The sequence below is a fragment of the Poecile atricapillus genome, chromosome 2, assembly GCF_030490865.1.
Source record: "Poecile atricapillus isolate bPoeAtr1 chromosome 2, bPoeAtr1.hap1, whole genome shotgun sequence".
In the NCBI taxonomy this organism is placed as follows: Eukaryota; Metazoa; Chordata; class Aves; order Passeriformes; family Paridae; genus Poecile; species Poecile atricapillus.
This window is the reverse complement of record NC_081250.1, coordinates 42825440-42837787: the sequence shown is the minus strand read 5'-3', so window position 1 is coordinate 42837787 and position 12348 is coordinate 42825440. Positions and strand designations below refer to the sequence as shown.

The following is a 12348-nucleotide window of genomic DNA, read 5'->3' as shown; positions in this document are numbered from 1 at the left end:
CTGAGTAACCGGATGCCTTTTTTGTAGGGCTTTTTTTCCACCATAGGCTTCATAATTAAATCCTAAACTGAATAAAATATTTTTCACAGTCAAATATGATCTGTATTTAATACCTGCTCAACTCTTAAATCCACTGTAAAAAAAATACAGAAAGTGCTGTGATACTGTGTAGCAATGTACTATTTTCAAAATGCTGTTTATTCTAGCAGCTGAACAGCTCTACTAACACTCAGTAGTGGAAATTTTAAAAACTCCATAAAACTCTGAGCATGCTCCCTCTAACCCTGCTCCAAAAGGGCTCAACATGCCACAGGCATTCTGTGAGCAGCAGAAATTATGAGTCATGTTTGCAACATCCTTTGCCCAAGCAGATTCCTGGAATCTAGCAGGATAGGAATTCCTACGGTAGCTTTCCTTTCTGTGGGAACATTAGAGTCTCCATCTTCTACATAACAACTTATTTTCTATACTGTTAATGTCTCTGAGAGATTTGGCTGAAGCTGGACAAGGATTTTAAAAGTAACTAGTGGCAGAGCAGACAGCATATCCACACCGATTTTCCTTCTGCAAGGAATTGAACTAGAAAGTGCTCATGATTGATCTACTCTGGAGTATCTACCACAGCTAGCAGAGACTGAAGCTTATAATTCACAAGTGGGGATGACATAGCTTGGGACGGCAGATTATCGACCCCAGCTGTCTGCCCAACACCCAGCACACAAAAGACTCTTCATGAGACAGCTGTGGAATCACTGCCTCTTGCTGAAACAGGCAAACAGTTTACACCAGCATTCTCTAAATGGGGTTCAGAGTATTCACAGAGTTCCTCAGCTATCCAGAAAAGGGGTGTTGGAATGAAGAGCTAGGGCTAGTAACCTTCCGTGCCACCCCCAAGGATGGAACCTCTTCTTGCAGACCCAGCTGTGAGCTCCAGCGATGCCAGAATGTGATGCCACGTGCAGTTGTAAGAGACATGGCAAAAGGAGGGGGAACAGGAGGCCTTTCACATCTGAGAAGGAGCATCAAAGATGCCACAAGTGTAAATGTAATGCTTCATAATACTTTGTATTTTAATTATGGTTTGGATCAGTTTTAAGGTATTAATTATAACATACTGGGCCATTGTGACACAGGCAGGAATGTAGCTGGAATCCCTACTGAGACAGTATGATAGAAAGTCCTGAAGCACTGCTTCATGGTGACATAGTCTAATTTAGAGCAGACAATAATCCATAAAAACAAGCAGTTTTCCTCAGATGACCGACTGTAGGAATCACGTTTATATTAATTCAATGTATGTGACACTCAGTATCAAACAAGGCACAAAACAGTTTTACGTCTCTGAATGTTTTGTCGTGAGCAAACTGAGCCTGCTATCCACATGGGTATTATTCACTAGGAGAAAATTTTCGGCTTAGTTAATCCTCGTGTAGAAAAATGTGAATCTGAGTGAGAGACTGAGGTATACAGGATTTTCCTGTACCACCTGTGAACCAAAGATGTCAGAGATTTTCGTCCTGCTTGTCACGCTTCCCGATATGTCCATATGTCTCCTGCTACGTCCAGGTTCTCGGAGCTCAGAGGCTCGCAGCAAACCGTCAAGGCTGGGAGTCGCCGACCCGGGAGAGCTCCCAAAGGGGGCAAGCGGCCCTTACCCGCTCTGCCCCGCCGAGCCGCGGCCCAGGCGGGCAGCCGGGAGCCGCCCCAGGCGCCGAGCCCGGCCATCCGGGCGTCTGCTGGGGCCGCAGTGCCGGAGAACCGAGCGGCGGCGCGGCAGGAGGGCAGAGGAGGGCTCCGCCACCGCGGCCCTGCCCCGCTGCAGCCGCTCCTCTCCTTCACCTGCCGGGGTTCTAGCGGAACGCAGACACAGGGACCGCTCGCCTTCCACCAGCGGCCGTCTGCCGCTCCGCTGCTGCCCCGCGGGACGCGCCTGCGGGCGGGGGACAGCGAGCTGCCCTCGTGTGCGAGTGCGTGCGCGCGTCCCGGCGGCGGCCCGGTCGCGGGATTTCTCCCTCCTGCCGAGGCGAGCGCGGCCGGAGCCCACGCGGGCCTCACCTGGCGCTGTCCCGCACCTTGCGGGAGGAGCGGCGCGGGAGGCGGGGCGAGCCGGCGGGCCCGGCCCGTTGCGCCGCCGCCGCCGCCGGGGGCTGGTCTCCCGCTGGGCGCGGGGGGGGAGGCGAGGCGGCGGCCCCCGCCCGCCGTAACCGCTCCCCATCCCGCCCGCTGGTGCCGCCCCCAGCATGGCGACACGGTAGAGGAGCGGCTGCGCCGGGGTGACCGCCCCCTCCCGCCTCCTCGGCACAGGCACGGCGCGCCGCGGGCGAGCGAGCGGCCTCGGCGGCGCTGCTGCCGCCGGTGCCCCGCACAGGGCTCAGCGGCGGCGAACGAGGAGGAGGATGGCGGTGGCGGTCGCGGCGGCGGCGGGCACAGGAGCAGCAGCAACGGCGGCGGCGGGGCCGAGCGGCAGCGCGGCGGGAGCCAGCACCGTCCCAAGCAGCTCATGGTGGCGCCCCAGACCCGCCAGCAGCGGCCGCGCCGGGGCCGCCAGCTGAGCCGGATCCCGGCGGGCGGCTCTCCCCTCTCCACACCGACCCACCGAGCGACCCGTCCCCCTCCCCCGGCGCTCCCTCTCCCCCCTCCCCGGCGCGACCCGCTCCTCGGATCGCCCCCGCCGGGGCCGGACTGCCACCACCACCCCTGGGCGCCGCGGGGAAGGCGGCGGCGAAGGGCACCGGGCAGCGCCAGGCGGCGGCGGGACCATGGGCGCGAAGCAGAGCAGCCCCACCGCCGCCAATGGCCGCACCCGGGCGTACTCGGGCGGGGATTTGCCTTCCTCGAGCAGCAGCAGCAGCGGCGGCGGCGGCGCTAACGGGACCGGCGGGCGCTCGGCAGGCGGCGGCGGGCGCTACGCGCACCTGGCGGCGGCGCCTCACGCTGCTCCCGGCGGCGCGGCGGCCGCGGCGGCCGGAGGAGCGGCGGCGGCGGCGGCGAGTGCCGCGGGGTCGGCACCCCGGAGCAGGTCCCTGGGCGGGGGCACGGCCTCCGGGGCCCGGGCGGCGCAGTCCGCCTTCAACATCCCCCACAGCAGCGGCCCCTACGGCTCGCAGGACTCGGTCAGCAGCACCCCGGAGGAAGGCGGCCGGGAGCGGCCCGCGGGGGGCGGCGGCGGCAGCGGCTCCTCCGGCGGGCCCCGGCTAGTGATCGGCTCGCTGCCCGCGCACCTCTCGCCGCACCTGTTCGGAGGTAAGGGGCACCGGCGGGGCGGGAGGGTTTCTGCGGCACTGCGGGGCCGGGGTTGCGGGCGGTGGGATGGGGTGTGGGAGGGGGGGGTCTTTCCCCGGCTCCGAGCTGGGACGGGTAATGAATCATCACTCCGGGGAGAGCTGCGGCTCCTCCAGGCTGGCGTCCGGGTTTGGAGACCGGGCTCTCGGGCCGGCGTCTCCTATTGTCTGTAAGGAGAGCTGTGAAAAGGGAGGTTAAAAAATGAAACGAGCCCGGCGGCGGGGAGGAAGCGGAGCCTCTCCGGCCGGCGACTTTAGACTCTAATAGCTGTAATCAGTGCCTGTGTAAATACTCTTGCCTACTACTTACATAATTAGAATTTAATTGGATCATGTGTCTCCGCCGTTTATTCTAAAATCGGACCAAACCCCTCTTTAGGCACTGATTAATGTGTGGCTGATGCTTGTTCCTCTTTCTGAGTTCTCGGGTTTTCTGTTCAGAAAGTCGTACAGAAAAACAGAAGTTAAAGTAAGTTTCTTTGTTAATGCACCCTCTAAGAGGCTGGCAGAGCCGGATAGCTGTCCCTGCCGCTGGAGTACAGGCTTGCAGCACCGGTAGCCTTGAGGATGGGCACGTGTGCTCTTGAGGCAGGAGGAACTCTCGGCTAAACTAAAATAGTCTGGGAGCTGAGGCCCTTTGAGAAGCACATTAAACGTGGAGCACGTTGTAGGTTTTTTTTGTCTGACTTGCGCTACCGAGATTAATTGGGCTGTAAAGGACGAGCATTTTACTGCCTGTATTTTTTACCTTGAAGCTGAAAGTCAACTTGTTAGCTGTCAGCTGCGTTCAAAGTTGCTGCCTCCTTTAAGTACTGCTCATTCTAAAGGCTGTTCATATAGGTCAAACAATATGCAAGTTTTATTTTGTAATGGATGTAGCCTTCAACTGATATTTTTAATACATACATAAATATATAGCTATAAATATATATCCCTATATAAACGTAATACCCCAAAGCTTTGTCTGCAGCCTGACCCTCGCAGGGTACACGAGGTTTCTGTCACATGGCCTGCCGCCTCTGGCGACCTTAAGACATCATAGCTGTTGCTTCCTATATCTCAAACTGCCTCGTCCCAGCGGTTGAACATTAACAGAAAAAGCTGTCAAACCCTATTGTAATAAAATAATATTTTTCTCTAAGATAGAAAACATAACTATTCTCATGGTACCAAACTGCTCGACAGGCTTTGTTGCAAGGATACTCATTACACCATGGAAGTACCTTGAGAGGGAGGAAGGTGCACATGTTTCGTCTAGTGGTGAAAGGATGCACTATCACGAAGTGTTGTACAGCTTGTGCTAAGCACAAGGGAATCATTAGAATGTGTATCCAATGGTTGCTCAAAGGTGAAACTTTTTCCCCACCCCCTCCTTGCTTAAACGCTGTATTGCAACTTGCCTTGGTGTCAGGAGGGAGTGGATTAAATGTAAATGAAGTGATGAGGATTAATAACCTAGGCAGCTGTATTCAGATGCAGGACATTCTCTTCAGAATACCTCTGAATTTGATCTTGCTTTTCCATGGCATGTAATCATTTTTAAATTGCAGTACCACACTGTATTTTGTCCTTGGAGTGATGCAAAGCTTGTTGCTTTTACCGGTGCAGGAGAAGTGCCAGGAGGGGTACACTGTCTTCATCTGCTCACTATTAAATAAGGGCTGCCATACGTTAGGAGTATAACTGGCAAGTTTAAAGTAAGATTTTTAGTGAAGAAGCAAATAGATCCATGACTATCTTGTGACCAAATAAAGGCAGTGTATCTTAGTGGGATGAATAACTGCTTAATCATAATACAGCAACACCTGTGAAGAAGGCCTCACTTGAATCATCATTCTTACAATTAAATATTTTGTGATGTTGATGATACATTATTCCACATCACACTCAGTGTTGCCATCCTTTTCTAGTTGCATACTTTGTATTTTCTTGATTCCTTGTAATAACTACATGCTTGGAAAAAGTAGTCCAACTGGAGAACATCCATTAATAGCATCAGCATTCTGAAAAATAATTTGAAGGATTGTTTTTGTCCTGATGGTAACTAGCTCAAGCTTGTCTAGGTGTGGTATCTGGCATTTATCTTGTGTATCTTGAGCATGCTTGAAGTCCCCTCCCTTGTTTTGTAACTTGCAAATTAGCTGAATTATTTATTTTTACCCTGAAAGCTGCCAAAATTAATTGTGAGGATTAGCATAGCAATTCTGTGAAAATTAAAATAAAACAGAAGAACAGGAATACCTTCTGTAAGTTGAACCAGATCTCCAGCTATTTATGTTTTTAGGCATACTGCTTGGCTTCGTCAGTGACACGTGGGTGTTGCATTTGTTAAATTACTGTAATTAATTTGCCATTAGTGAATTACACTCTATTGTCACTTTTACTGAGCTGTTTTGCATGCTGAAGTAGTGTATAAATATTAACCCTCTGATGTAACATGCTTAAATCCATACTAAGCTTGTTAGTACACCATTTGAATGAGAATATAAAAATTATGTTAAAGTATTGGGAAGTATGTTCAGTTATTGCCTATGTTCCTTTAGGAGGAACTGTTGTACTAACAGCCTTTCCTGGCAGTGAAGGTCTCGTGTTCCCACCTGACCTCAGGCTAAGGCACTTTTATGAACATGATACAGTGGAGTAGATAGTGCTGTGTAGCTTTGTCTCATCTCAGGGAGAGTTCAGTTCACTCAATAATCAGGGCCTTGGTCTCACAAAAAATATGTTTATGTGTGTGTGTGTTTAACTTTGTGCTGAGAGCATGCCTGAAGTAGGCTTAGGGCATTAAGTAGAGTGAGACCCAAATTCTGTAAGATCTTACGGCACTCCCAGAGAGGCCAAACCTGTGCGTGACATTCAAGAGCTTTATTGCAACACAGTGCCAAGTTCCAGCTTCCTTTCAGGTGATAACACTTATCGGGAATTTTGACCAGTAGTTTCCCTGCTCAGTTCCTCAGTGAATGGGACTTCCCCTCTCCTCCAGCCCCAAAGTAAATATTCTTACCTTCTGTTATGTGTAGAAGAGTTGGCCCTGAGGATCATGGGGCCAGATTCACATTAGTTTTTCCACTGTGTTTTTAGAGATTACATACCCATCAGCACTGCAGCAAAGCTACCACTGTATTTACAATATAGCCTGTCGGTGTCAGTGATGCAATTGGTTCAGCTAAAAATGGACTTTTGGGATGATCTTTGCTTTGAGGAGCTGGTGATGTGTTACTTCCACCACTTATAGTGTTGACAGCTCCTCAGAACCTTCTTCGTGTTTATGTTCCTGTTTCTGGGTGGTCATAACTGGGAGAATTATTGGCAAAAACACCTAGTATAATAAGTATCCTTCTGGTGTTCAAATTTGGGAATGTTGTTGTAAGACAGTAATGCCTTTAAACTCTTTTTTGTTTTGTTTTGCCATTAAGAGTCTCTTAGGGAATAATATATTAAAATTCAGCTGAAGATAGCTGAAACTCAAATATATTGAGTTTTTTTAAATTTTCACATCAGTTCTTCTTTCAAGATGATTGAGCAGAGAATGTACAGGTATTACACAAAATCTCAGTTTGTGTTGTATGTGGCCATATACAATTTTATATGATGTTTTTATAGATGGATTTTTAAATATATAGTGTTGTCAGATACTGCTGTTAGCAGCCTTCATGTCAAGATTGGGAGTAATGATTTGGAGATTAAGTTGCATCTGTTCACCTTTATTAGGAGAAGGAAGTTTGTTATGTTCTTTGTAAGCCAAATAATGATCAGACTTTTTTTATGAAGTACTTTACAGTGCAGGATTTATCACCAGCTATGGAATGTACATAACAGAGTATGAGTAGAACCTTGTAGGTATATTATAGTAGCATGTGTTTGTAATAATAATTAGTAGAAGTAATGAATGAATTCTTCATTCTATAAAAGAAAGTTTATGAATGCCTCAGATTCCTGAATTCAGGAATCTGAATTCCTAGTTGGATTGTGGGAAGCAGATAAAAATATAAGAATGATGTGAATTCTAAGAGGAGTTTTTTAGATGTATTTCACAATGCCTAGAAGGCCACATCTTGTTTTGTTTCCCATCAGAACTGTTTAGTTATATGATACATTTTGGATATATTTTTGAAGTTCAACTGTCTTTTGGTCACTTCATTGCCCTTCTCTTCCAGTATGACACAAGTACTATTGCTTTGAGAAATTGCAAAACTCTGAAACACTTCAGAATTAATGCTGCCCCCCTTTTGCCAGCCAAAGGGACACTCTGAGGTCTTTGTCCCCTGAATTGGGAGAAAGGTTGGGAAGTGTGCCTTGCAGCAGGACTGTTGGGATGGTGGGAGCAGGGGAATAGATATGTTCAGTTATATCAATGATTTGACTCCAGTCACTTTTGCACTCTCTGAAGATATGGAGGATTTTGTAAATACATTATGATCCCCTTCACCAAAACACAGATTGAAAAATCCATTGTTCTAGGAGAGCAGTCCAAGGATAAGTCTATTGATAATGAGCTTCAGAAGGTCTGTTCTGACTGATGCATTTGAGGAATCTAGTCCCTTTGCAGAGTCTCACTGTTCCAGTGTTTAGTTTGGCTTCTCTTTGCCTGTGTACATTAAGTGGGCAATATACAGTTTGTGGTTTGGCAGCAAAGGTGTAAGCCCTCCTGAGTCAGGGACAAGAAAAAGCAGCAAAAAATCCAACACCACCAGCCACCTCCTCCAACTCAGTCAAGAGAGTGCTTTTAGTCTCATACGTTAAGTGTTTGGACAAATCAAGCTAAAAGAAGGACTCTTTGAGTCTTGTGGTGGCACTCATGAAGTCCCTGGGAGTCATCTTTCATTTCCTTCAGTTGGAGACCAGTCTCTGTGATGATGAGTAGCTTGGGGCAATTAAATAAAGACTGAGGTGACAGGGGATCTTTGAAAGGCTTCTTTTTCTTTTCTTTTTTTTTTCCCCCTCTTCCTGCTTGGTGAACAAAAAGGTTTAGGAGAAGCCAAATAATAAGAAATGGCAGCACTGCATTTGCAGGAGAAATGTAAATAGTTAACCGTCTGAGGAAAAGGAAACAGCCTAATTGTAATGGCATATATAAATATTTCTTTTGGCTATCAAGGTAGTGATAATACCTGACTGAACCTTTGCTGTGCCAGTTCAAACAAAGGCCTTCCTCGTATTTAATGTCTTCTGAATACCTGTGCAACCCTGATATTCTGATAAAGTGTCTCTCCTCATGTTCTGTCATATAATTGCAGACTAGTCTCCAACAATCTCCCAAGTAATTTTTTTGTCTCATAAAGAAAGCCTTTTGTCACTGGTAGAAATTCAAAACTATTTTTAAAACATGTTGCCTATGCATTTGTTTGGGTAAGTTCTCCTCCCCTGTTCTTGCCAGCTGCTTATGGAAAACTTCATCATGCAAATGTTCTTGAATTGCTCTCTTAGCCGTGCAGGAAACTTTAAAGTTTTGAATGACGTTGTGAAAAATTTTGGGTAGGTTTTTGCTATTTGCATGCAACCAATTTTATATTATTTTCAGGATTTTTATGCAGTGCCCATTAATGCCTTAGTTAATTAATACCCATTAATTAGTTTCAGGAGAGGTGTATGGTCATTTGGACAGATTGAGTTCATTTACTGTGGTAATGGAGCATGTTGTTCTTGCAGATGTTTAATGTGTGAAAAGAAAGTGAGAAATCCTTGAGTCCTGGGAGTTTCTATTTTGGATCATCTTTAAAGATGTGCATCTTTCCAATCAAAAGAAAACAATTTGTATAAAACCACAACTACCTGAGTAAAACCAGAACCACATATCTTAAGCATCTAGGAGAGTGGTTTTTGTTGTTTACTATCTGGATGGATATTCCGTATAAACAAGTGCTTGTGCTCCCAAGACCACCTTTCCTTTGTAAATGATCATCATGACTTTCATGAGTACGTCTTAGTGTGCATCCAGAGGTCTTTGACCTCTTGTTTGGTAGGCTTCAAATTCCTGATGCTTACAAAAATGGGAGGGTAAGCCATAGAACAAATGAGGCTGGTTCTCCCTTTCACTCAGGACATGCTTCTATTTTCTGCATGGAAATGGAATAGTATTGACCTGGAGAGATCAGGCAGCACGCAGGAAAATCTTGCAGGGCTCGAGGTGTCTGACTGCCTGCCAAGCAGAATACCAAGTGTTGTGTGGGATTTGACTCTATCACTCTCAGTTGTCTTCCTCAGGAACTGACCTAGCTGGGTATTTTCTTGCTAGTCTGCTCTGTCTCAGAATCAGACCACCACAGCCTGTGCACAGTCCCCGAAGGGTGGGTGTGCTGCATACCATCGGGGATATTTTTAGTAGATTGTGTTTGCTGACTGACTTAGTGTGCTATAAATACAGAGTTCTCATCTGGCATGCACTTTGCGTGTCTTCTAGTAACTTATAATAAATACACCTAAGAATAATGGCAAGGCGAAGCAAGCTGTTACGATTTGTTTGGCTTTCCATACAAAGTGTCATTTATAGAAAGCAATTATTTAGTAACATTTTAACTGTAAATGGCTTTTAAAACTAGTGGTATTCCAAAACACTTCCTAGTTGGGCTCCCATAATTAGTCCTTATGTCAGATTGATTTATACTGCATTTTCATTATGGTTTTAAAAGTTGAACGTGGATTTTTTAGATATGGGAGGCTACTTGAGCATCTGGAATACTGTCAATACCAGTAAATTACAGTATTTTTTATGCCAATGCTAGCATATTCCATAAAGGTTATTCTCTGATAAAAAATGAAGCTTAGTTATGATTTTCCTGGATTTTTTTTTTCCTGAAATGTAGGTGTATATGCAATTTATTGAGTTGAAATATAGTTAAGGTACTTAGAGGACTCAATGCAGAAAGGGGAGGATCCCATGTCTTATTAAAATACAGATGCATTTATCTTTCAGTGTTGAATTTGACAGAAAATTGAAGGATGGGGTCTTGCTGAATTGTACTGAGTGTAACCTAGATGGAGTTGTTCTGTACTGCTAAAATTAAAACTGTCATAGCATATACTAGCAGATGTGAAGTTTTCCATGTACAGCAAAAGAAAAGACTGCTCAGAGGTGCTTTCTGCAAATTGCCTGAACACATAAGCAGTATTTTGAGTATCTTAATTTTTTTGTGATGAAATCTGGACCAATCTGGTGGTAGTCTTTCAGAAAACTCACAAACTAGATTGTCATCCTGTCAAGAATCTTAGATAGTTCTCTGAAAATCACGTTACTTTGAATCCTGATTTCCTGCAGCTGTCAGAAGTTTTACTTATTGTAGGATGAAGAACATCACTCTTCCTTTATTCTTCAGTGTGAATATGGATAAAAGTTCCAGTTTGGGGAAAAAGAATCTTCTCCTAAGAAAATGCTGTGTCCCTACCAAACAGATCAAAGCATCGTCAATTAAGCAAATGTCAGAGAGATAATGGTGGACAATCCCCAGAACATAAAGAACAGTGACAATAGTAAAATGTAGTTCTCTGTGGTCATTTAACTGCTTTGCTTTTGCTATGAGGCAGTTCTCTTTCTTACTGTATTTGCTGCATCAGCAAAGAGGACTGGACCTAAGATGTCAGACTCGAGAATTTGCTGTCCATTTTCTTGTGTGTGTCATTGTCCTTTGGGAAGAATGAGTTTAAAATCACACACCTGTGTTCGGAATATTGGAAGGCATAGTTTGCACATGTATGAGTGACTCAGGGCTCTTATGATATATTGGATAATCATGATTCATCTTCAGAGCTGATTGTGATGAAGTTTTGGAAAAGGTGGTATAGCTGAGTTCAGGTGTGAAGTGTCCAAATACAGGGTTAGCTATGCAACTTCTGATTTTTTGATGCTGTGATTTTTTTTCAAACTCATTTGCAAATTAGAGCTTGTTTGAGTGTTCAAGTTTTAGAGTTTTTTCACTCTCTTAGCCATGTGGGTATAGTTTTTAGAGGCAGTCAGATCAGTTTGGATGGATACTTGTTTTATTTTTATATTGGGAGTATTACTCAATGAAAGACAAGTAGATTGATTGCCTGAGTACAAAGCAGACATGATTTTTTGTTAAATCTCTAGCAATCTATTAATAAATTACAGTTCCAAAATAATAAAACATAATTGTAAAACTATTTCTGTGTTTTTAAAGTGCTGTGTAAAGAAATAAAATACCTGGTCCATCCATGCAGTAGTGCCATAATGCTGTTGCTGGCTGAAGAGAAATGATCTACTAAAACAGCACATGAATGAAAACAGCATGAAATTCACATATGGAAAAGAGCTGCATACTATCAAAGAAACACCCTTTGAATATCTACTTCAGCTGTCCTAACATTTCCATACTAGATATCTAATACTGAGACACCAGATGACAAGTGTAGAGGCATTTCCTCACTTTTTAAGGACTGAAATACAATTAAAATTAATTGAAGGATAATGCATGTTTGCTATAGCTCTGCTGTTGGATTAGTTTATATCTCAGTATGCCATATCTGTGAATTTGTGTGTTTTGTAAGTGATAACATTTTCAAAGACACATGATACTGAGCGTCTTCATAACCATGGCTGAAAAAATGAAGAGTTGAAAATACTATTGAAATAAAATAGACTACTGAAATAGCTTCTGGTTTGGAGGAAATACAGATGCCATTGCTAGAATAATAAACTGTGTACCGAAATAAACTGGTTTTCATGGGCTTGATAAGATCAAGATCCAGTGACAGCATAGAACTAGGGAGTGGAGGAAATGTTCCTTGGAAATGTGGGTCTAGTTTTGCTGCAAACAAAGGGATAAGAAAGCTAATGCAAATAATGTGTTTTACATTGTGCAAGGGGGGGAATGGATGACGTGTTCAGCCCAGGTTGTTCTCTTTGTGTCTCCACTTGGCCTCTCCAGTTGTAAAGTACACAGTTGTGTGCAGCTGATGAAGTCAGAGGAAATGATGAACACATTTGGAGCTGGATGGCAAAAGTGCTCCTAGTGGGCTGGGCTGGAATATGTGACTTCTCTAGAAGTGTGCAGGCAACCAAACTTTTTCGTGTATTTAATGATACAATGATGATTTTTACATTTTGCTTTAA

At 45.1% G+C, this 12348-nt stretch overlaps 1 protein-coding gene across 1 annotated transcript in view; it reads left to right on the top strand.

Moving 5' to 3' along the window:
• The first annotated feature begins 2340 nt into the window (after window positions 1-2340).
• Window positions 2341-12348, top strand: part of ZNRF2 (zinc and ring finger 2) — a 53763-nt gene continuing 43755 nt past the window's right edge. The window contains exon 1 of the mRNA XM_058833295.1: window positions 2341-3243. Coding sequence (XP_058689278.1) covers window positions 2760-3243 — 484 coding nt within the window. The 5' untranslated portion in view covers window positions 2341-2759. The remainder of the gene's footprint in view (window positions 3244-12348) is intronic.